Raw genomic sequence first — 25,942 nt, 5'->3', positions numbered from 1 at the left:
ACCAAATGCTTGTAAAATTCTCTTTACTCAACAGAACGTTAAATCATAGCAACAAGTCAGAGTCAAATTATCCAGGCATTGCCAAACTTTCAAAAACTCCTTTATCTTATGTCTTCCCACATAAGTTCTGACATTATATTCCACAATCAGAATAATGATCAAGTATATATTTTATTTTATTTTAAACAAAGGAAGCCAAGGTAGCTTGTTCTGCCATTAAATGACCGATGAGGAGAGAATGTGAACCTGCAGTGCTGCTTGTATTCCGTCCATGCAGTGGAATCAGTGTGACTAATGAAGAATTACATTCAGAAAAATAAATGTTTCTCTGTCCTTCCCTCCCTTAAATTCTCTCCAAGCCCAGTGTCTGATATAGCTTAAACAAAAACCTTAACTGAAGACCATGTTCAGTGTGGTAAAAGCTTGCACAATGTTAAAAAGTATGCGAATCTGAGATATGACAACATTCACAATGGGAATGATGGGAAACATGCGGTTTGGGGGGTTTAAAGTAAGGGAAATCTAATTTGTACGTTAAGTACCTAAAAGTGAATTAATATTCTCATTTGTGCTCCAGTTCATCTACAGGTTGTTCCTCTATCACTGCCTTTCCTCTCCAACATTGTGTTCCACCACACTGAACATTGTCCACATTATCACCCACCCGCCCACCCAGTGCATATCACACGCAAATTACACTCCTTCCTCAATCACAAAACATGCACCAATAGGAGATACCACCCCTCCCACTCCCTCCACCACAAAGAAAAGTTATACCATTGCATTAAAACAACTGTAACTGCAAAAGAACTACACATTCAAGTACCTATTTGTCATATGGCACCAAGAGCAAGTGTACCACAATAACATTAACCAGCCAGCAATCTCTGTTAGGTCCTTTCTCTTCCAATACTGCCACTTCAGAAAGCACATTACATTTGCCATTAAATGATTGAATATATATACCTGTATGTTACAGGTTTGTATTTATAGCATATTTTAACCTCATCTAAATACTACACACACACAGACAATGCATGTGTGTGCACACTGTAAAAGACTTGAGTTTTTTTCCTGACAAATATCCATCTCTAAAGCTTCCATCACTTTTTTAGTGCTTAGGTTAACACAAAAGACTCCTGGTAAACACAAACCCAACCTAAATCAGTAACTGCCCTGTGCCTTCAAGGTAAAGTCATTGAAGGTGGTTGTGGGGAAAGAGGGGAAAAAAGAAAAAGAACACCAATTCAGTGACTGCGAATTTAACTCTCAGTGTAGAACCCCTCCTCTTCAGCCTACAGTGTCCCTCCTTCAACTTCATACAGTGAATAGCCGAAACCAAAGTCTCCCAATATGTTGTAAAAGGTATGTTTCAGGTTCCTCGTGTTGTTTTCTTTATCCATTTGTAACAGGACCACAGCAATAGTAATTAAAAAAAAAAAAAAAAAAAAAAGTATACCAAAAAAAAAAAAGAAAGCATATTTTTAAGTAAATAAATGTTTACAATCTAAACTCCAAAAAAAAAAGGTATTTTTGTTTTTTCTTCTTTTTTTAATACACACACACACACACACACACACACACACACACACACACACGATATCAGAGAGATAGAAAAAGGCAAGCTGTAGCATGAGCAGGATTGTGTGTGCGCATGTGTTAAGGATGAGGGGGCGGTTGGAATTCCTTTACCCCAAACCCTGTCTTTGGAACGCTGCTGTGTGGGAACGGTGCGTGCAGCATCATGGGTTGGGCTATTGGGTGGGGGTGTTTCCCCCCCCCCTTCTTTTTTTTTCCAGATTAGGCCGCAATGAATACCATGGCTGGGAATTTAAGGGACAACAAACAAATCAAAATATTTCTGTCTATATAGATATCTCCCTATATATATTTTTTATATTTATGAATTTCATATACAGTTTCTATCTTTCTATAATATCTTCAACAACAGCAGGCTCAAAAGCTTATGATTCTGGCATTGTCTGCAAATGCAAAATGAGAGCTGAGTCTCTTCTGCCTCATGACGCAGCAGAGAAACTGAAGTTAAAACAACAAAAAATTTAAAAATAAGGCAGACAGAAGGGAAGAGTGACAAATCAAGTGACAAGATCCTGAAAGAGATGAGCAGACAGAAAGTAAGCAGACATGCAAGAGAGTCGCTATCACGCTCAAGTTTAATGTAGTTGCAGCTGGGCAAACCAGTCCACGTCCCATTTAAGTCTGGACATAATATCCAGGAGTCAAACTGGGATTTGGTGCCAGAAAGTCTCTCACATAAGTGCTCCCCTTATCGTCAGGTGTGGATTCTCAGGCTTTCAGACCCTGAATTTGAGGGTTTAACCTCAAGGTCTTTGGATAGTGATTCATTAAGTTATTTTTATTACATTTCTGTGAGTTCTGTAAGATGATCTCCAGTGAGCCATGTCCATTAATAAGTGAAGAGTTGGCTCCTGTTTGTGTACCAGTAACGCCCAGATCCTGAACTGGACAGTATAGCTTAAGGTGTGTAGTTGAGTTGCAGGCTTGTGTGGTCGATCAACTCCCCGTCAGGTGCAAGAAAAAGTTCACACTTCCAAACAAATAATGCCACAAACCACTTTAAGCCTTCTCAGTGTTTACAATGAATCCACAAGTGGTTGGTTTTGGTCGTGGCTGGCTGGCGAGTTATGAGGTCCTCCTTTCTCTCCCTCCCTCCCTCTCTCTCTGGTCTAAGCAAGGCACCACAGAACCCTAAAAGATTCAGACCTGTGACCTCTGTCTCTGCAAATCCACAAAAAAAAAAAAGAAAAGAAAAAAGAAAACAAGGGGCAAGAGAAACTGTGCTTGTTGGCCTCTCCTCCTCGCTGTGTTTATATTGTAGATGTAGTTCTGGAGTCGGAACATGAACGCAGTGCCCCCCCCCATAGTTTGTCTATTTAAAAAATTTAAAAAAAAGGAACAAGAACAGTTTTGTAGTCCTCCACATTAGGTGTTTTTAAAACCAAGATTTCAGCTTCAGTTATTCTCAGTGTGGGGGGCGGAATGAATTACAGAAAAAATTAAAAGGTGACAATGAATGTAATCTCATGTGGAATAGTGGTCCTGTATTTTCGATCAGGCAGTTGTGCTGGACAGCTACCAGTGGTACTCCAATTCCGCTCCACTCTGCAAAAGGAAAAGAGGGAGAGGAGAAAACAGGGAAGCAAAGGAGAGTAAAATAGAGGAAGAAGAAATAAGAGAAAAGCCAGGAAACAAAGGAAGGAGAGAAGGGTGGGGAGAAAAAAAAAAAGAGACTTTTTATAAAAAGAAAAGAAAAAAAAACCTAAACAAAACATTTTAAAAGTAAAACTCAAGGATTTATTCCCCCAAACCCAGACTTGAAGGTCAGTTTTCCTTATGACCAACACAACTCAACAAAGAAACAACACAATATATTTACAATGCTGTTACAACAGCAGCGTGAGGCAGTAAACGTTTTCAACCTCAGTCTCCGGAGTCTTTCTTTAACATATTCCAACAAAACAACTCCAAGGCCTTCCGTCTTATTTCGAGGAGGGACACAGAAACACAGACTGTTGTATAGTTGCGTGCAGCTGCTGAAAGACTGAGTGAGACAGCGATGCATGCGTGTAGGAACAGTGCATGCGTGTTTGTATGCCTGTGACGTGAGAGGGGGGGACGGACAGGACTAGAAACACCTTTATCATTCATCCTCATCAGACCTCGACAATCATGTCTACAGACGTCCACATGAACACGCCTTAAACTCTTAAATGGAGCTCCACATGCAGGACAGCAGATCAGAGCAGGGAGTAGAGACAGATGAAGGTGTGACAGGGAGGATTTGTGTAGCAGGTCACCACTTACATGCCTGTAAGAATGTGTGTTTGTACACATGTGTGCATGTGTGGTTGTATGCATGTGTGTAGATGAGGGGTTGGAAAAGGGGGAGGTGGGGGTGTAACAGTTATATATGTGATCACTTACCAAATGAAACAGGAGGGCTGCGTTAATCAGAGGGTGAACACAGAGTTAGACAATAGATACATCCCTTGTCAATGTGTATGTGACTACAGGTGCGTACCTTACTACACACCATGTGCAAAATATGTTTAAATGAAGGGTGCAACCAGCACTAATTGAGCTACTATGACATGCTTCTTTCTAGCAGCTGTGTAGGACGGCTTAGCCACTTAATGTAGACAAAGAAACCTGCCGAGGTTAAACTAGGATGGCTCTATTTGACAATGTTATGACAAGCAGCCTTGTTTCTTTCTCCTAACACCTAGCAGGTGGTAGCACTCAAAACTTTTTGTTACAGTGTACAGTCACACACAGAACCTACCCACTGTGGTTTTAAGGGGGCGCCAATATCCGTTTCATGTGTGCATTTCTTTTCCATGATTATGTGTACACAAAGCAAACAATCACAGTACCTCTAACTCATTACAGAAAATCCAAGACAACACCATGAGGCAAATATCACATCCAGCTAACAGGACACACACACCCACACCACACAAGACCCCTTATATGCAGGTAGAGCTCTTTAAGGACACTGCAGTGCTTATCATTCTAAACAATACGATAGTGGCCTCAATCTCAGTGGGAGATTCTCTCACAGACACAAAATTTGTCAATCCTTTATAAACATTTACAAGTTCACACATGCAATACTGTAAGCCATTTACTGCAACAGGGGTCTCAAACATAAGGCCCAGGGGCCAAAATTGCACAGACAGACTCCAATCCGGCCCACTGGACGGCTATGATAAATGTGAAGGAAGACATAAATTTTGGACTTTTAACTATATTTTCATAAATTTAACAGACCCCCCCCAATATGGCCATTCGTACTATACCAAAAGTAATTAAGTGGCAAGTAAATAGTGAAAACAATCAAACATTCCTCTCTTTTTAAAATAAAATAAATGGGTCCACAAAAAAAGAAAAAGAAATCAGTTAATTGTGCAGTTAACTTCTTTATGTATCCCCTTTTTTCATGTCGTGATTGTCAAAGAACATGTTTGTGTGAAACATGCAGGCAGGTAACAACAGCTGCAAAATCAAAGATTTAAAATTCTGTATTTTCCATCTCTGTAGAAAACACGGAACCCTTGGACAAAACTTGTTGGAGTGCAAACATTTCATAAGCACTCAAACAGTTTACCTCAATAATAATAATAATAGAAATAGAGAAACAGGCCTATATTTGAAAGAGGACAACAATAATAATACTGTTTATATAAACTGATTGTTTTTCCTACTCTATGGTTATAATGAGCTTATGTGTTGTAACCTGCAAATATAGATGCAGGTTAAAAACCTGGCTCAACAAGTGCCTTGGCACCCTCAGTCAATAACACACTATCCATTACCTCAAAGAACATGAAGCTACATCAATAGTTAGAAAAGAACACCAGGACATTTTTTAAACTTTCCAATAAACATTAGTGAAAAGCTTATTTATGCAATCCACCTCAAGTGAACTGGACCCATTATGTTCATTTCAGCTTTGCATGGTTCACAGTTCAAAACAATCTTTATTTTTCTTACACTGGTGCTTCATACAGCCCCTCAGTTTATTTAGGGTATGAAAATAGCCATCTTAGCTACCATCCCCTGTCAGAATTCCACAAACAGAATCTAAATCAGTCACTAAGTTTAGTCAATAACTTGAACAGCCTGTGTGTGCTGCTGGTGCCTTTATTATCTGACAAATAACACAGCTTGTGTAATACAACCCGTGTGTTTGTCCTTCAGTGTTGTTTACTCATACTAGGGCTGGGCGATATGACCCAAAATTCATATCTCGATATTTTTTACCTAGATGGCGATATAAGATATATATCTCGATTTTTTTTTTTTTTAAAGCCATAAAGTAAGAACAAAAAGAGAGTTCTTAGTCAAAGCTGTGTCCCAGATGTCACACAGGCACTTTTATTAACATAGAGCATAGATGTACATAAAATTTACTCAAAAATAAATTATGAGCATTTATTAAATAATAATGCTCCATAAATAAAAGAAAACAATGTTGTTTTTGTGCATAACAAAAAGCTCACAATTGTGCAGTCAAAATGTAAACTAAAAGACGCTGAGCACAATAACAAAGACAGATTTCACAGCTGCTCTGTTCCCAACTTCTACTCTGTGACTGACAGCATTGAGTTTGAAATCCTCTTCGTAACCACGTCTCTTAACAGGTGCCATTTATGGTCCTTATACACAGTAGGGTAATATTACGTTGAAGCACAGTACGTATCACTCCGCGAGGCTCCTCGGTAGCCGTAATGCTCTGACAGTCCATCAAGCGGTGCAGCTCCGTAGCTTACCAAAGTCGTACTAAAACATTTTTTGACAGATTGCTGAGCGCTGTGTACCACATAAAATCGGTTCGCAGCCATCAAGCACAACCAGAATTCATACATAAGGCGCGCTGTCAACTTTTGAGAAAATGAAAGGATTTTAGGCTGTGCAGCGCCTCTGGGCTGCATGGCGTTAGCGTGGTTAGCTCGTTAGCGTGGTTAGCTAGCTAACACGTTGACGGCGTCCAGCCCCACGCACGGGTCGATGCGCAGTAACTCATTAACGGAGATTTGCCGTGTCCGTCTTGTCGCTTCCTGCAGGTGAAGCGATGGGGGAGGAGGGGGAGTTGTATTCAGTGAAGGAGGGGCGAGGCCGAGTAACGTTGCGTAAAGACAAAAGTGGACGAAAGAGAGGCAAACTTGCGGCTCCACAAGTATAGCTTTAACGTAACATAGACTATATCGATATAAAAGATATTGTCACATCTTATATCTCGTATAAAAATATATCAATATTTTTTTAAAACTCGATATATCGCCCAGCTCTAACTCATACCCTAGTATTTTATTAGTCTACTATTTAGCACTAATTAGCAGTAGAGTGTGTATTGCACCAGTGCAGTCTACAAACTGTCAACTAAGTTTGCCAGTTGCTAGCTTAGTACACACCCTTATTGTCCAAATAAGGTCACTTCTGCCTCCAACACCAAAGTTGTGGTAGCCAAAATGCTTACACTGAAGTATTTAAAATGCAAAGTTTGAAACTAAAATATCCATTGCTATCTTTCATATACAGTCTATGGTTATAGAAAAAAAAAAAAATTCACAGTAACAAAGGGTGTCTGTCTTTACTGGCAAATAAAAGTAAGTCATTACTTTCCTTGGGACATAATTTTGGATTCCATCTTTTATTCACATGCTGTATAAAACAGTGTCTACATGTGTCAACGGCGAATATGAGGACACAAATTTTAAAATGCTGACTAAAGTGGAAAACGTCTGCCAGTAGCAAAAGCAGAAGGTAATGTAATGAGTTAAACAGCACTGTCAAAGTCACTGCACAGTATCTCCTGTCACTTACAACCACTACAACATTTGAAAACCAGGCTTACAGGGGAAACCCTTTTATTAAACATTAAACTTGAACGCTTTAAATGGTGGATGTTCTTCTCTTCTATTTGCTGTTAGTATTTGCCTTTATCTGCTGTTATTTTATTGTAGATTTACTACCTCATTCAGTATGTGAATGGGTGTCAGTATGAGAGCGTGAATGCCTGTGTTCTTATTGGCAAATTTAAAAAATTTGCAACATCTACCATTCAGCAGCAAAGTAAATTTAGAAGCGTACATATCACATTCTCATGCTCAAACATGGGAAAACTTCTCATACCAGTGTCAGATAACTCCACTTAAAAGCCTAACTAAAGTGTCTTCATACACTTTAGTGTTAGGATAAAGAAAGCTCCAAGCAGAGGAGGCAAATAAAATAAACCATTAAAAAGAGCCTATTTGAAGCAGATAACCTGGAAATGAATGTCTTCACTTGCAACTTCATAGTTCCACTCAAACATTTCCTGACAAAGCTGTATCATCTTGCACCATGCGTAGAGAAAAACAGCATTTAACATAACTGAAAGGGGATGGGCTCAAAGCCACATCTTAAGTCAGTAATTTTATACTTTGTTTATAAATCACCAGCTTAGGCCACCACATGAGATGAATCAACATAAGATTAACAAAAGAAGATCTCCCACTGGTATTTCATGGGAATATGCTACACAGAGCGTACACACATACTCTGTGACTACATAATTAGCTGATCAACTGTTAATTTAAATGTACAACTACAGCCAACTAAGTGCACTTAAAGTCATACGTTAAAGAAACTTGAGACATAAGACAGTTGAAATCTCAAATTTGCCATGTGCCCTCAACATTTTTAGTATTTTATGTCTAAATGGTCAAAGACAAAGCACCTACGTTTCTATATACTGATACTTACTCCATCCTCCTCCCTGTATGGGTTCAGACGGTTGTATACTGCTTCAATAACACTGCGTCTGCAAGTGGAACACAGAAACCAAAAATTTCATAAGGTATTGGTTGGAGCCATCAATCAAAGCTACAAGACAGTGGAAGACTAAGTGGAGTAAAGGTGTAGCTGTTAAAAATAAATCAAATTGTAACATTTCTGTAATTATCACTGTCTGAGCACATAATGAAGTATTACAGATGTTTAACACTTTCATATTTTAATCATACATTTTAATAAATGTCAAATGGTGCTTACTTGCTGGCAAGACCACCCCCTGGTGGCAGAGGGGGCATGCCGCTGTCAGTGGACAGGTTTCTCATCACTGTTACCAGATCCGGAAACCCCTCCTCCCCTGGCCGAGACAGCATCTCTAAAACAGCAGCAGACATGTTGTTACACAAATCGGTATTAAAAGAGCTGATGATAGCCATGAACATCTGTGCAAAGACAGAGGAGGGAGAGCAGAGCAGCAGAAGGACAGAGACCAAAATTTGACAAATGAGGAGAAAGGAAGTGAAGATGGAAAACATACAAGTCAATTTGTGGAAGCCAGTGTATTTCTGAGACGAAGAGAGGGAGAAAGATGGTGACAGAAAGAGGCCTGCAACTGAGTTGGGAGTGGCATAAGGCCAAGATAATGTTCCGCCAGAGAATTCCTCCCTCTCTGTTTTGTTCTATTCCCTCTCTCCTCTGTCTTCCAGTATTAGACAGTACCCTAAGCCAAGCATCTAGCCTGCTTTACACAAACACTGTTTGAACTTCTGAACTGTACCTTCAAAAGTGGAATGATTTTGACCCATTTTAGAGTGCTTTTCAGCCAACATGAACTTACTTTAACACATAAAATAATTACCTGTCTTTTAATCTCAGAGTCTTACGGTTCGATTTTAAGGCCTTATTTTTCTTTTCTTTTTTTATTTCAAGATGACACTGGTATCAGACAGGTAAAAACAAAAACTTTAAGGATTCATTTTAAGTTATTCCTCAGAGCTAAAATAAATAAATAAATGTATTTCTTAAGTGACCGGCATCTCAAACAACACATAGCGAACGAAGAGAGCTGACCAGAAAGGCTGCTCTGTATTCAAAGGGTCTTGTGCTCCCAGAGACATAAAAAAAAAAATGGGTTGCAATTAGAAAGAAGAAATGGGCAAAGAGTACAGGAAAGGAGAAGGAAATTCATTCCAACAAGACAGTAAATGTTTGAGTGAAGCAAGGGAGGAGAGGAACGGAGAGAGAATAAAGAGGGGAGATGCTCGCTGAAGTGGAAAAGGAGGTCATGATGGTGTCATTCTTCTGCTGTGAGCCTGAGCAAATTTGGCTGGAGGTTAGACAATAGCAAGTAGCAAGGTCAATCGAGGGAATATACAGATATGATGCACATTTTCAGTAGAAATAAGATGAGTGTAAATATGGGGGGGGGGAAAAACGTATAAAGGAAGGTTATCAATAAATCCCCAGCTGCCCATTTTCTTCCCCTCAATACCCTATTTTATGTGTAGAATTCATTCACACAAAGACAATTAATACGTTGAATAAATACATTGAATAAAACATTATTTTTCTCCATTCAGCCACTCTCACCTTCAACTCGAGACTCCAGGTAACTGTTGAGCTCAGTGTCTTTCCTCACAGCTTCCTCCGATACTTTGGGAGCATTGGGCAAACACACTATCACAACACTCATGTTATCCCGACTCCCCTAAAACAGGCCAAAGGACAGACGAATAAAGAAAGAGAAGAAAGAGCAGGTTAAGAGAAGATGTTGTATAGCTTGCATTTTTCATAGGGAATAAGTGACTGAATAACCTGCACTGTAACTCAGGGCCAAGTAGAACATGACGGTATCAAAAACATACAGTAAATAAGCAATAAAATGCATTTTCCCCCTCTATTATCTATTGAATTCAAGCAGATAACAGCTGCTGGTCAGGATTAAGGAGTAACCTGCAAGACTTGAAGCCATCTTTCAAGCATTTTGTACTTCAAAGCTCTGTACTTCATTCTTTTCATTTTTACTTTGTCCTGTTTTCAAGACTGCCAAAACAATTTCTCTGTCTCCTTTTTTTTAGTAAGGGAAAGTTTACTGAGCCATTAAAGCAGTTACAAATAGCTCTTTTTCAACAAAAAAAAAAACACATTCTCTAAAACTTTCTTCATCATATAGTGTTCTTCTCTGGCAGGAAATTCAAATGGACATCTTGCTGACAAAATTTTCTACACATGTACATTTCCATAGGTCAAAAGAAAGCAGAGGATGTCACAGCAAAATATACAAATGATAAACTCCAAAACAAATAAGTACATACCTTGTGCAGACAGGTATCCACCACTTCATTGCAGACTTTCTCCAGATCATCACAGATCTCAAGCCTCGATTTCACAAACTCGCACAACTCCTCATTGGACATAACGTCCCAGATTCCATCACACGCTAAAATCACAAACTGATCCTGTTCTGGTGCCCGAACCATCACAAACACCTCTGGTTCAGGACTAACCAGCTGCTCTGTGGGACCCTTACCATCCACACACTTGTAATCATAGTCCCCCAAGGCCCTTGATACAGCCAGTGACCCATTAACCCTTTGAATCATCACTGAACCGCCAGCATTCTGGATGCGCTCTCTCTCACGTGGGTTGCAAGGCTTGTGGTCAAGTGTGGAGAAGCACACCTGTGAATTGCGGTAGAGAACTGCTCGAGAATCCCCACAGTTAATGAAGAAGAAATGATCAGGTGACAGAAGAATTCCCACTGCCGTAGAGCCACTGCGGTCCATGCCATTTCGAAGGTCGGAGAAGCTGCGCATGTGCTCATCTATTTTCAGGAAGCCTGTCCGGATGCCGGCTTTCACAGCCTCCACTGCAGGCGGAACTGGTACTGAAGCGTTGGAGCCGTCTGATCCAGACTGAGAGCCTTGTGTGTTTCCAGCCCCTAAGCTAGCGGTGATTATGTGCTCAAGAAGATGCTTGGAGCAGTAATTGGCAACTTTAGAGCCTGCGTGGCCATCGTACACAGCAAAAAAGGACCAGTCAGTCATACCAAGGGCTGGAAGGCCCAACACAGCTGTATGAGCATCCTCCATCTCCACCCGCCAGCCCTGCATGGAGCTTAGCCCATAGCGCAGGCCATTGCCCTCGCCATGTGAGTTGTACTTCTCTGTTTTGGGCTTGTCCAGGAACGCACCCATGGCTCTGCCCTGAGAGACCCACTGCTAGCTGTTGGAGAGGAAAAACAAAAAGAAACAAGGGACAGAGAAAGAAAATCAGACAATAAATCAGTACTGAACAGTTAATTATGTTTCTACTATGCTGGTAGATTACAATACAGAGTCTTAATTATTCACTGCCAAGACTGTGTTTGGTAGATTTCAGGAAAAGTGCAGAAAATGCTGTTTCAAGTAAAGCACATAACTTATCACTATTCATAATGTGTTCGCAATCTCTACTAGATTTACAGTAGCATTGTGTGAAAGTTGCTTGCTGACACTGCATTCAGTTTATATACAACAGCATTTGGTTGGTCAAAAAACACAAAAAAAACAAAAAAAAACTTGATACTCAGATATTATTTAACACTAAAATTAATATTGAATTAGATACTCATTTGGAATAACACTGATACAAACAGTGACTTTGTTGCCTCGTCCAGCAGATGCATACCTTCACACAGCACTGCTGCACGCAGACATACACGCACCTATAAAATAATTTCCCCCAGGGATCAATAAAGTATTCTGATTCTGATTCTGACCTCCTCACCTCATTAACATAATATTCATAACACTGAGCAACACTTTAGAAGGAATCTAAAGGGGTCAGTAAAGTTCCAATACAGTATTAAAGAGTTAAAAACGTTAACCTGACTGGCACAGATTTTAACATTAGCCGTTTGTTTAACCATTAGCAATTACCCAACAGCCACATTAGCCCCCTGTTATCATTAATAAAGTAACTTTTCTACTTTTACAACAATTTATTAAAATGTGTTCATTTCCTTTTTGTTTTAGCCAGCTGTGTGGTCAGTTTTAAAATGCAGGTAGTGAGTGGTTATATCTTTTACAGCAATCAACTTTTTTGATCATAAATCATACCATGTTTTAGCTTTAGCATACTGTTTTTCCTTCTACAAGAACTAAATTATTTAGATGTGTGAGCTATTGTGTTGTACCTGGTTATATTACCTGCATTTTACCATCACCATCTCAAATGAAATTACATTTTCCCTTGAGTATCAAAAACAGTACGGAGTATCAGTATCACGTTTTGATATTCCAGTATGGCCACAACCCTTATCAGCATCAATACTAGGGCTGGGCCATATCATACCGTTCACGGTAATACCGGTATAATGTTGGGCAATGATAAGAAAATGAAATATCGCGATAGAATATGGGTAAAACACGCATGCGCAGTGCCTGTGTTTTCATACGCAAATGGCGGAAAAAGCATGGCGGCGAAGGAGAATGAGAAGGGCGAAAGCAGTTCGTTGAATGAAACGGATGAACCAGAATTGGTTTGTAAAAATGCTGCAACTTCAGTGGTGTGGCACTGGTTTAGCTTTTGTCCGTCAGATACACAACAAAGCACTATTTTTGGTAGAGCATGCTAGTGGATTGTCATTATTACAGTGTTGTTTGGAAAATACGGCACACTTAAAATCAATCCTTTGATTTTTCTGAAAATCGACAGTGCCCCTTATAATCCCGTGTGCCTTATATATGAATTCTGGTTTTGTTTACTGACTTCAAAACGATTTTATGTGGTACATGGCGCTCGAAAATCTGTCAAATGTTTTAGTACGACTTTGCTAAGCTACGGACCCGCACCGCTTGATGGATTGTCGGAGCATTATGGCTATCGTAGGCAGGAGCCTCGCGGAGTGATACGTAATGTGCTTCAACATAATATTACCGTATTGTGTGTGTATAACCTCTTTTTAAGTTTTGTGGATATTATACATGGTTATGCTGAGGATATGTCGGCCAATTTCCACTGGAAATGCCTTTTGGTTAAACTGTCAGCAAGGAATTTGCATTTGCACTGTTAATTTTTTATATAACTTTAATGCACATAAAAAACAGCTGCTTGTTTAAGTGAAAATACATTGTTGGTTTTTTTGGCACTAATAAAGTTGTGGAGTTGTAAAGTATTTTGTCTAGTGTCAATTATATCGTCAGTTATATCGTTATCGCAAATTTTCAAATGTATATCGTGATAATTATTTTTGGTCATATAGCCCTGCTCTAATCAATACATGATAAATACAGACGGACTCATTCCAAACCATCCATGAGAGATTTGTATTAGAAAGACCTTAACGGATAACTGCCAGTCATACCAACCATTAATTTTTGAGAAAAACTAACTGGACAATATTAAAGTTTCAATCTTCATGATTACTAATGATATTAGGAAAGGTTGTAGAAATCGTGAAGGAATATATAAAGATTTGCATAATATAACTAGGAGAGGACAAATAGTGTTCTCTTGCAATATATTCATGATTTTGAAATGTTACCATTTCTTTGGTATCTACCCATCTTTGACTGCTTTACAGCCATCATCTCCTCTTCTAACTAGTGCTGGGTGATATGAAAAAAAGTTCTTTAGCCAAAATAAACAGCTTACAAATCTCACATGGCTTTGGCATATTCTGAAAACACAAAGACTACAAATATCCCCACAGATATTTAAGGAGAATATTTAACTTTTGAGTTGCTGGAAATTTTCTTCCTGTGTTTCTTATACTTTCTATGTAAGGCTTAAGGAACATATCAACTGTTTCTTATTTCTTATTGGTGATCACTGCACACCACATCCACAAATAGCAGCTACTTAGATTTATCCTTAAAGAGACAGAAGAAAGTTTAAAAGCTTCTCTGGGTAGCCAGAACTGCCTTCAAAAAGCATTAACAAACTTCACAGAGTGTTCAAGAGGATGCGTTATCTATCAATAACTGCACCTGCATTAGCTAAATGCACAGCAGCATTACGCTGCTGGATAGCAGAGAGAAATTCTCTATCCAGTCTGTTTATTGGTTATGCAATGAGAGAACATTAACTTTTACAGTCTTATTGATTGTCACACTGCTTAATGGAATCTTAGCCACGGAAATTGCACAATAACCCATACCTTATATCTGAAAATATCAATAAGTGCTACTTACAAGTAAGTTGCAGGCATACTCAAAGGATGGTGTCTGTTAATGTACATGTGGACAGAGCTAAAAGGTTCCTCTCAAAAAATAAAAATAGATAAGTGCCCGCTATTTGCTATTAACTTATGATTTAAAGTCAAATCTAAAAAAACACAGATTTCATCAACAAAATGACACGTATGAATGCTAACTAGACATAGATGAAGGGGACTCAGTGAGTGAGTCACCCTCATCTACATATGAAGCATTTAGACCGCCTTGTATACTCATCTTTCCCCCACCTAACTAAAAGAACAGAAAGGCTTCAAAGACAACTAATATCACGCTACACTGCCAGGCTGACAGCATGCACCTCACTCACACATCACACTTTATCTATATTATGCTGTTTAACTGCTGGAAGCCAAAACTGTACTTGAAATTAACATTTGATTAATTGAACAGCCCTACTGTGTGTCAAAGTAGCGCACAGTCAAATAGTTTGGTTCTTTGGGAATTGTTTTGGAATTAATGAATGAATAATAAGCAAATGTGATTTTTGAGCAATTGTGACAGCACTACAATCAAGTAACAGTTTGAGCTGTGCACTGGCAGGTGCATCTCATTTAATTTTTATAGCTAAAAGCTCCAGTCCTACTGTCCTAGAAATTTGCCTGTAACATCTCAAAAACACATATTCCCCAACCAACTGCAAGTGGCTGCTGGCTGATACAAGGTGAAATTAGTTGGCAAGATATATATGGCAGTGTTTGCAAAATTTCCACCGATGGGTGATGTATTCGCGCATGGGTGGGGCAATGTAATCATGCACGGACTGATTTGCGCGTTTACAATACAGAAGTCCAAACATAGACGAACTAACTAAAAAAAAAAATACTGTTAGCATTAACGCGGGTTAAACACGGTCATCACGATTTTAACGCTCTCAACCCATCTGGAGCGCAGAATGAACAAAATTTGGACAAACTGCCGAAATGTGTTGACAGAGACATTTCAGGGATTTTGACTCAGTTTACGCTCCAGATGGGTTCATTGTTAATCGCGTTAGTCGTGATGACAGCGTGTTAATGCTGACAGCACTAAAAAAAATAATAAAAAAGTCACCAATTTGGGATTTCTTTGGCTTTCTTTAAACCAGATGAAAGAGGTAAACATAAGGATGTAATCAAAGCGGTGTACCACTTGTGCAGACATATAGTGTGAGCAAAGTACTCAAACACGACTAACTTGCATGAGCATGTACGTGTCCACCATCCAGCTAAGTATGCTAGGCTATCACCAGCTTCTGTAGCTTTATCAACAAGCATTTGGGCACACTCTGAAGAGGGTGCATTTGCTCGCAGATGAAAGAGGGTGCTGTTAAAACAGCGCTATCATTTTTTTTTTTTCTGTTGACTGCTTCTATTAGGCTCCACCATTATTAGCAAACTTACTCATGGGCAAATAAATAAATAAATAAATGGCCCTTGTAAAAACTATCAATGATAGGCTCAGCCTGTTGTCAGTAGTCGATATATTCGTCCAGTCGCCCAACCCTAAAGCATACCCATAAGAAGCCAGCAAAGTACACCCCAGAGTAAAACAACCACAAGATCCCTTCTTTGTAATGATCAAGGGTTTGGGTTTTTTAAATTATGTATGATGTAACCAGTGGATAAACTTTTGAAATTAAGAAAATACTTTTCCTTCAAACTTCTGCTTTCTATAATGATTGAAAGGAGTCTAATCTGTTTTTAATTTTTATAAAGAATCCTTCTTTAAAAGAATTATTTTTTTTTTTTTATCTTCTGATCTTTAAGACATAAATAATGCTTATCCAAGTTTCTCCCTCTTTACTGTGCCAATGGTTTGTTATCAAAGCGTTTGATGTGACTTCCAAAATTTAGATGATATTCAACAGGTGCATGACAGACAAATACACTTGGTCACTGATCACATATCAAAGGGAGGAAAAGCATCAGTAGTCCAGAACACTTGAATTATTACCTTGACGACAAATGCGGTCACACACAACACTGAGCAGATATCAAAGCAATTTCCACAATCACCAAATAACATTATTTGCTCTCACCTATGCTGCAACTACATACACATCACGTGTACCATACCTGGCTCAAAGTGGGCCTTTAACATTTGACTGCTTACACAGGTAAAGCAGAGTCTGTATTCAAACTTGAATGTGTATCATATGCCAAAAAATAGACTTTTTTGGCATATGATACACATTCAAGTTTGAACCACTTAAAACAATTTTTTTTAATTCATTAAAAATATTTTATTACAGTCCTGATAATTGCCGTTTGGTTAAAAGCCTAAATCTTTGGCAGTTGCCAATTCCCCAGGCCACTGGTGTTCATTAAAAATAAATACCAGCATAGGTAATTTGTACACCACAGACTGATGTCACCCAAAGTCTGATGTCTCCATGGCTACCCAGCTTGGAGTGGCAGCTGAGTGGTTGTCATAGCAACAGTGGTAGTGGCCAGACGTGACTGCACATGAACTACCACATGTATGTATGTCTGAACATTCATGTAGTCTATGAAGGTGACAAAAAAGCAGAGGCGGGATTTGCTATGATTTACTAGGCCAAAATGTTTTTCCCCACTGGTTTCTGTTTGAGGCGCCCCAGAAAAACCACCACTCTCAGCTTCAGGATAGCTTTAACAAGTTAACTCAATTTAACAGTCAGCTGCTGATAGGATCCACGCAGGGTGAGATTAGCTCGTCAAATGCAGACCACAGGCTTAACACAGTGAACTATTACTAATGTCTTACAGCTCTCTCTCCTGACTCGATGACATGAAAGGTACAGTGTGTGATATAATGGCCAATCTACCCTTAGAAGTCAGCATCACCTTACTAAACTACTGTACTGTTGTTTTGTGTGGGGAAAAAGACATGATGATAATATTAGACTGATAGGAAATGCAGCATGGTAGCAGTGTAGCTTGCTGTAGAGGTGCTGTACCATGCTGAGGAGCTGATTAAGGGGAAATTAAGGTAAAAAGTAAAAGCCTGAATGGGATATTAGCCCATGACAATATACCACTGCTGCACCCTTTCTTTAGTTGGACACAACTAAAGTAGTGGAGTTAGGAAACAAAAAGTTAACCCAACAACTATACTGTAATGCAACATATTTAAAGGAAGCATGGAAGTCATCAACTTCAAAGCTAACTCAATAAAGGAAACACCTTAGTGCTGTTGATTTATTCTTATGAACTGACATGGCTGCATTACCACCTCAAAAGTAACCATTGGTCATATTTCTTTCCCAAAGTATTCACTTTTCTTTTTAAATCTTATTTGTGTTCAGATTTATATTCCTATCCTCTACCTGGAGAGATTTGCTATAACCCCATAGCAGAGCCCAACAGCTCTGCTGTTGTATGAACTAAGTAAAATCCATTCTGAAGACTGACAGTAGTTCCAGGGCATCATGAATTGAACTTTTGCAAATTATGCTCATGTTTGGAAAGGACGATTATTCGGCATATGCCAACAACTTGTGACTGATAAGTTGTTAAATGTCTGTCACTGTCAGATTTACCAAAATATCAAGATGGCAATGGCAAATAGTTGAAGCTTAAGGCATCATAGTTTAACTAAGAAAGCTATGACCACCTTAGATCACAATACCAAAAACAAATTATATAAAATAAAATAAAAACACACATGCAGCTAGTCAATATTTATAAAAAAAAAAAAAAACCCAAAACAAACTGAGCTGTGACTGTTATAGCTTAACTCTACAATTGAGTCCATCTCTGAAGAGAAAATCCACAACATACAGTTTCTACTAATGTGCTTATATTGACTTTTAGCCATGAATCATCTTTTTGCTAGTACCCATTAGCCACATCCACATTTGATGATTTTATAAAGAAGGCAGTGAACAGCTGGTATAACACACTGTTCTCAGTTATGATTAAAAAGATTAAAACAACTTTACCTCAAAAAAAGTTTGATTTTTTTTTAAACAAATTTGACAAGTGAAACAAACAGATCCCCCCTCTCTTTGCTGACTCATCTTTGAAGCTGTCAATTTCCTGGAACAAGTGTCCTTTGAACAGATGATGGGGATGTCTGTCCAGACCAAAGCGATTGAAAGTACACGTGTCATGTCATACTGGACTGCAGGTGCTTTCTCTGCAATATACTGTGCTGTGAAAAAGTGCCCCCCCCCCCCTTTCCTGATTTTTTTTTTCTTCCATTTTTGTAACACGTTTCAGATCATCAAACTTATAATATTAGACAAAGATAACCTGGTTAAATACAATGATGATTCAATTTATTAAGGAAAAAAAAATACTGAGACCTACCTGACCCTATGTGTGAAAGTAATTGCCCCCTAAACCTATTAGCTGGTTGTGCCAGCATTGGCAGCAATAACTGGCAATGAGGCTTTTTCTGTGGAGGAATTTTGTCCCACTCTTCTTTGCAGAATTGTTTTAATTCAGCGACACCAGAGGGATTCAAGTCTGGGCTTTGGCTAGGCGACATCAAAACCTATATTTTCTCTTTGGTTTTTTTGAGACGTTCAGAGGTGGACTTGCTGGTGTGTTTTGGATCATTGTCCAAATCCTGAAGCAACAAATCACCACAGAAGTCGCTTGCTTATTGTTGAATCATGATCTCTGACTTTACAGAGTGTGCTGCAATTCTGTTCTGGGTTATTTTGTGACCTCCTTGATGAGTAACTGATGTGCACTTGGAGTAATTTTGGTCGAAAGCCCCTGAGAATCTTCACCACTGTTTAAAGTTTTCTCCATTTGTGGATAATGGCTCTCACCGTGGTCTGCTAGGTTCCCAAAGTTTTAGAAAGGGCTTCGAAGCACTTTCCAGACTGACAGATGCCAGTGACTTTGTTTTTCTGCTGTTCTTGAGTTTCTTTAGATCGTACCATGATGTGTTGCCTTTTGAGCTCTTTTAGCCTACTTCACTTTGTCAGACAGGTTCTATTTAAGTGGTTTCTTGATTCAACATTATATATTTCCTCAGGTTAGCTTTGTCTAATATTAAAATTTGTCTCATGATCTGAAACATGTAAATGTGAAAAATGGGTTAAAAAAAATTAAGAAATCAGACAGGGAGCAAATACTTTTGCATTGCACTGTGTACATGTACCTCTGTTTTCTCATCATTTCTCAACTCTCAGAAGTGGCAAAAATGATGAGGGACTTTAAACATAGGAGTACTTAAGCATGCACTAAAACCACTTTCAGTTCCTTTGGGATACATTATAAAAACACGTGCACAGCATTTACATAACCCCACAAGCTGATTCAAGAATCTTAACCAATACTATCACCCTGTTCTGAGACATAAGCAGAAACACAAATTAATCTCTCAGTTATTCAAGGCTTGCCACTACATCTGAGCATGCATCTGCGTGTGAACCCTTTCAGTTCACACTAACGTAACCACATGGGTATAGATAAAGGCCTTTGGACAAGCCCATGCACCCAGTGCAGTCATAGGCTAAAAGAGCATGGCTATTGCAGGATTTCACATCAAGGTGCCAACACAAACATGCCACTGATGCTGCTGCCATTTCTGGAATACACCGTCACACAAACACACTGCCACACACACCAACAACCCAATAAAAGTACCCACAACAAGGCAATAAAACAAGTTAATCCCTGTACTGGAGCTTCATGGGAGCAAATGGGAATAGAAGCATAAACCTAGACTCTACTACGTACATTGTTAGTAAACAATATGTTGACGTTTGAAACAAAAGCTAGCTTTATGCTAAGCAGTAACCAGAATAACACACATTAAAACTAGTTCCACGTAAGTCGCACCTGTTGCAAATATTCATGAATCAGATTAAAAATAATTTTAGTGGAGAAAAACTGTCGACACATGCCACAAGCAAATAAAGACAAACCAAACCTTCTCGGATCACATGGATAGACCCAAACGTTGGAATGATAATCATTAATCCGCCAGCAGAGCGATGCTGATAACCCATTTGAATATTGACAAGTGCGTGAAACGCTCCAATTAATGTGAAAATCACCTGAATGGAGCTCGGGCGTGTTAGTAAGTGTGGCTACACCGGCGTCAACGACAATATCGTACTCCCTGTCCAAATAAAGACATATAAATAACGGTACTTTGAGATCCTGAAGTAAAATCAAGCCAATTCTCGATTCTCGTTACCTAAAACAGAGGCCACTCTGGTTACCTAACTTCACTAGCTAACCAGCTAGCGAAGTTCACAGTTGTCAAACTGTTTGCCTAACGTTACACGTTAGCGGGTCGCTAGCCAGTGTAGATTCGTTGCTCATTCCGAGTACCAAGTGTTACTTACTGCGTATGAAAGGAATCTCTCACTCTCAGTCTCCCTCTATCAGCCCCTCTTCTCGTGATCACGGTAGAAATGCTAAGACACCCAGCGTTGTTGTGATAGGCTTAGCAGTCCTTAATATTAGCCACTTTCGCTTCTCGGCCCCTGTTCGTCAGTTAGCTTTGAGTAAGCTAGTCAGCGTTTCACACGACCAGTTCTCCTTTCAACATGTCTCTGCATCGACGTAAGGCTTTTACATACATGTTTGGCACTGTAATACCAGGGAGCGCCAAATATATCGCTCTTACTTAGGCTGTCGGTTCAAAAGAAAATACGCTTGGTTCGGCAGGATTTATCTATGATTGAACACCTAGCTAATTTTTGCTAAAGCTAAACGTAAAAAGGTAGATGACGTTCTTTTTCAGCATCCAGTTTTTGGGAGGGGCAAGACTATCGCTCTCTTCTGTGATTGGATAAAAACTGATTCGAAGCTGAGATACGATTGGTCAGCTAATGTACCAGTCAATTTGTTTCTCTAAAAACATAAACTGTGAAAATCCAGCTTTTATTTGCCTTTGGTGAGATTATGAGATTTATAATTTCTCCTCAGATCATATGCTGTTTTCAGAAGAGAGGTGCCTGCGTGCCATAAATAGCACAGTTCGGAAGTAATTGATAAAAACGGTGCAACACCCCATTTAGTTGTTGCCAGTTCCATTGCCCTGTAACACTTAGTACTGATCACCCCCACAATATTAAAGCCAAGGACAAATGGAGTAAAGAGAATTACTCCTTTAGCTACAATATTCATGGGACTGAGCTATGGAAAGTATCAGTGTTACCAATTACCTAATCACAGCCACAGGTCAAGCAACACATGGCACTCCCCAAAGGCTGTGCCTACCCCTAGCAGGACCCTGCAAAAAGCACTAGGTTCTGACCTGCATACAAACTACCAAGATTGCAAGTCTATGGAGGCTTCTCCTCGCAATGAACAAGAAGTAAAGGATCTAAATATCCAGTTGCCAAACAGAACAACCATGGGATCTGGTGTCCATACCCCAACTGATCCAAACTCTTTTGTCAACATACAGGACATCTTCATGGCATTAGACATGTGGCTTTAATATTGTGGCCAAGTGAGACATTGTTAATTGCACCTTGAGGAAATCTAGGAAGAAATGGACTGAAGGTTGTCTTTTATAACCGAAACTCTAATGTGTGAGGCAAAATGGTTACATAGACAATGGAAATTTACATTCTAAGTAGTAAATTCAGTCATTTGTTACCCACTGTGCTATGGATCACATAGTGAACGTTTTTTAAATCCACTCCAAATTAATATCACAACAACTTTTTGGGTTGCTAAGTCGTAAAAACTATCTTCAAATTATCTTCCATGTAAAAAATGATCATCAATCTTCAGACTGACGATTCCTCCAAGCCATTAAGTAAATATTAGTAAGAAATTTCCATCATCAAACATCAGTTACCTCTAGACCTTACTTACTTAGCACTTAGTTCCTCCTACGCCGGGCGGCGCATCGGGCAGCTAGTGATCTCCATCGATGTCGGTCAGCAGCGACTGCTTCAGCTTCTAGACCTAATGTTCTGAAAACATTAAAGGCAATCAATTCATCAAGCCATGGTTATTAATTTTAATAAGCTAGATATAATCATAGACATTATAATATATTTTTTTCTTAAGTAAGTTAAGTTTATTTCCCAATAACAAACAGTGAGCAAAGTGTCATGACAGAGAAGGAATTTCAACAATATGGCAACCAAAAAGCTGTTACTACTAAATTAAATCCACCCATGTTATTCTGCGTATCCAATTCAGGGTTGCAGAATGGGGCTGGAGCCTAATCCTGCTGTCTTACAGTGTACACCCTGGACAGTGTGTGGCAGGACTAGCACAGAGTAATTACTTATAATTCATCTATAAAATATTTTTAAATGAATCAGTCATAAACAAATGACTGTCAGTTTGTAGATGTTGCTCCAACTTTATTTACATGCTGTGTAAATAACTATATTCACATATGAAGCTTCTCTTCAACTAAAATAAATGTAAGACCACAGGTAACTACATGATAGCATGATAGAGTGAGAGTTGTTAATATATATTAATATGCTATAATACAGGTCTATATGCATTAGAGATAATAAAGAGTGAAGATTAACTTTCAGCCTAATTAAATAATAAGTTGAACTTTATTTGTTGAAACAAAATTCCATCCATTATCACGCCCAGTGATTCAAGGGACTAGTTTACCGTGCCTGTGATGGCTGGATGTGTTTTAGGGCGTGCTTGTTGACGAGCCTCAGCCCATTGGGCCCAGCTCTATGAGCCCAAACGGGCATGTTGGCTGTGGAGGGTCTTATTAATTTAAATAAATTGCTGAGTTGCACTCAGAAGGTATTGTTGAGGCAGTGGTGCTTTTATGATGACCTGCAATTAAAGTAATTTGTTCGTATTTAATGTGGAGGTGAATTTAACATTCATTTTCAAATGAAAACATAAACACTCAGTTTGGATTTGCAGCCTTATTGGCAAATCTTGTGTTATATCACATCTAATATACAGTGCATTATACAGTGCATAAGATGTTAGCTATCCTGCTGCTTATATGTAAATACAAACCCAATTCCTCGAATGACATGTAAAATGTAAATAAAAACAAAATTAAGTGATTTTCAAATCTCATAACTCCTCATTTTATTCACAATAGAACACATAAACCGCACCAAATGTTTAAACTGATATACTTTTTTGATTTCATGGAAAACATTGGCATGTTTTGAATTAGATGGAAGCAACAAATCTCAAAAAAGTTGGGATGGTGGCAGGAGGTGGCAGGAAAAAAATGCTGGAAAACTAAGTGGAGAAACTGAAGAAACATTTTGCAACTATTTACGTTAAGTGGGAACACATGTAAGCAATCACAAGTAATACCAGTAATATCTGTTTTTTAAAATTGGACATCTCAAAAACGAGCATCACAAAGAGGCAGAATTTCTAAGAAGTCAAGATGGTCAGAGGATAACAAGTCTGCAAAAAACTGAGTGTATAGATTTTTAGAGAATTTCTGAATAATGTCCCTCAATATAAAAGGGACAAGACTAAAAATCAATATTAGATGTTCATGTTCTTCAGGCAGTCAGGCATCAGTGCATTAAGAACAAGCATGGAAATCACAGCATGGGGCTCAGTAACACTTCCTCCAATCAAGGTCATTGAATGCAGTTCATCTTGCCATCTATCAAGCAAAGAAGAAGCCATGGGTGACCATGATCCTGCAATCCTGGCATTTTCTCCAGATCAAGTGACATTCAAATGTACTGAGGCGCAATGGAAAAGTGTTCTGTGGTCAGACAAATCAAAATTTAAATTATTTTTTGGAAAACATGGACACATCCTCCAGACTAAAGAGGAAAGGAACCATCTGGCTTTTTATTAGTGCTCACTTAAAAAGCCCCCCACCCCCACCCTCAATTCTGGAATCCAGGTCCTGAATTGGCCTGCAGACAGTTCAGACTTTTCATCGATTAAAAACATTTAGTGCATCATGATAGTATGAATAAAATAAAAATATGATGAAGAAGACTCATGACTACTAGTCCTATATGAGACCAGAATGGGACAACATTCCTCTCCTTTTAGTTCCCAGATGTTTACAGTCTGCTGTTAACAGAAGCGCATGTTTACCACAGCTACACAGTAGTAAACATAGCCTTGCCCCAACTTTTTTGAGACATGTTACTACCAAATTCAAAATGAGTTCATGTCTTTCTTAGAATGGTACATTTTCTCAGCTTAGAAATTTAATACTTTTTCTATTGTGATACGATTCTGTTGTGAATAACATTTGAGGTTCACAAATTATTGTATGTTGTTTTTTATTTAGATTTTACACAGCAAACCAACATTTTGGAATTCAGGTTATATTTTGCACATATCATCCATCCATCCATCCATCCATCCATCGGGGCTTTAGGTTGAAGGAGGCCACAAGCTGGAGGGTCTTCTTTTCTTTTTTTAATACTGAATCTTCTTCTTTATCATATTTTTTTCAGCATGGATCGATTCAGTGTGAGTTAGCTGAGATAACATTGAGTTAAGTGCTGCTTGCATGTATATTGTGAAGGAAAAGAAAACAACTAGCTTTGGCCTTCACTGCTTTCTCTCACCTTGTATGAAATCACCCCATGTGCGATCCTCTCTGCAGAGTGCAGCAATCACGCCTTGCCTTGCTCACCACTCTTCAAACACAAGAGCACTTGAAAAGCTGATTTCCTGCTCCTCAGAGGGAACAGGTTTCTTTTGTCAACCGAGGAGCCAGGTCAACACAATAATTGCTGGCAAATTGTGCCTGAAAATATACAACGCTCATTTGATTTACATGTCATTTTCATGACTCGCCGCTCCAATTCTCCTTAACAGCTTGCAATGTTACATTAGGGCCTTATCAATTGTTTATAAGGGCAATCAATTTCTTTTCCTGGATGCGCTGTATCAAGTGTCTGGGGTTGTTTGTATGAGAGAAAAAGAATATACACTGCAACCACACACTCGCCCATACATATTAATGCATGTTATGTGAGGGGTCAAGCTGTTCCCCCTGCTTAATGGGATTATAGACATTAACAAACTCTTTACTAAATGAGAGAGGACCTTTTTCTTTCTCTTTGTCTCTCATCCCCGCTCTATACCATTTCACTCTGTCCTCTTTCTCTCTCTCTCTGATCCCTAATCAGCAAGTAGGCCTAGAAGTGCCTTGGGGCTGAATACGAACGAGCGCAGCTGCCTGGTGCGGATTACTACTACCACACACAGGCTTACCCTCAATGTATAAATTCACACACGCATGCCCGTGTAGTGAAAACAGTGTTCATATGTCATTCGCATATGCCAGCACTTGCTGACATATGTGTTTTTCAAGCATATGTCATACTGTGAAAGTATCTCACACATGCACGGGAAAGATACACACAGAAACTATTTTGATCACATACCGATAACGTCCAGTGGCAGACACATGCTTGGACACACCCACAGGTTTTAGTGTATCACAGGAACATGTCCATTCATAGCTTATATAGTAGTGTTAGAGGGCAGGTGCTGCAGCCATATGTTGCCATTAATCAGCAAGTG

General features: G+C 39.0%; 1 protein-coding gene across 3 annotated transcripts in view; it reads right to left on the bottom strand.

The window, feature by feature from the left end:
* Window positions 1-6: 6 nt before the first annotated feature.
* The window catches only part of ppm1ba (protein phosphatase, Mg2+/Mn2+ dependent, 1Ba), a 43,277-nt gene continuing 17,341 nt past the window's right edge, over window positions 7-25,942 (bottom strand). The window contains exons 1-7 of one of the 3 annotated variants that reach the window (XM_082557920.1): window positions 20,809-21,243; window positions 10,632-11,541; window positions 9,907-10,024; window positions 8,578-8,692; window positions 8,290-8,347; window positions 3,967-3,983; window positions 7-3,144 (exon numbers count right to left, since the gene is read on the bottom strand). In XM_082557920.1, the coding sequence (XP_082414046.1) occupies window position 3,144; window positions 3,967-3,983; window positions 8,290-8,347; window positions 8,578-8,692; window positions 9,907-10,024; window positions 10,632-11,513 (1,191 nt within the window). In that variant the 5' untranslated portion in view covers window positions 11,514-11,541; window positions 20,809-21,243 and the 3' untranslated portion in view covers window positions 7-3,143. Of the gene's footprint in view, window positions 3,145-3,966; window positions 3,984-8,289; window positions 8,348-8,577; window positions 8,693-9,906; window positions 10,025-10,631; window positions 11,542-20,808; window positions 21,244-22,294; window positions 22,396-25,942 lie in introns of those variants that run through there. The other 2 variants (XM_082557919.1, XM_082557918.1) reach the window with 2 other exon arrangements.

Source organism: Aulonocara stuartgranti (genome assembly GCF_965226115.1).
Source record: "Aulonocara stuartgranti genome assembly, chromosome: 13".
In the NCBI taxonomy this organism is placed as follows: domain Eukaryota; kingdom Metazoa; phylum Chordata; class Actinopteri; order Cichliformes; family Cichlidae; genus Aulonocara; species Aulonocara stuartgranti.
The sequence above is the reverse complement of the archived record's forward strand: the minus strand, read 5'-3'. Positions and strand labels throughout refer to the sequence as shown.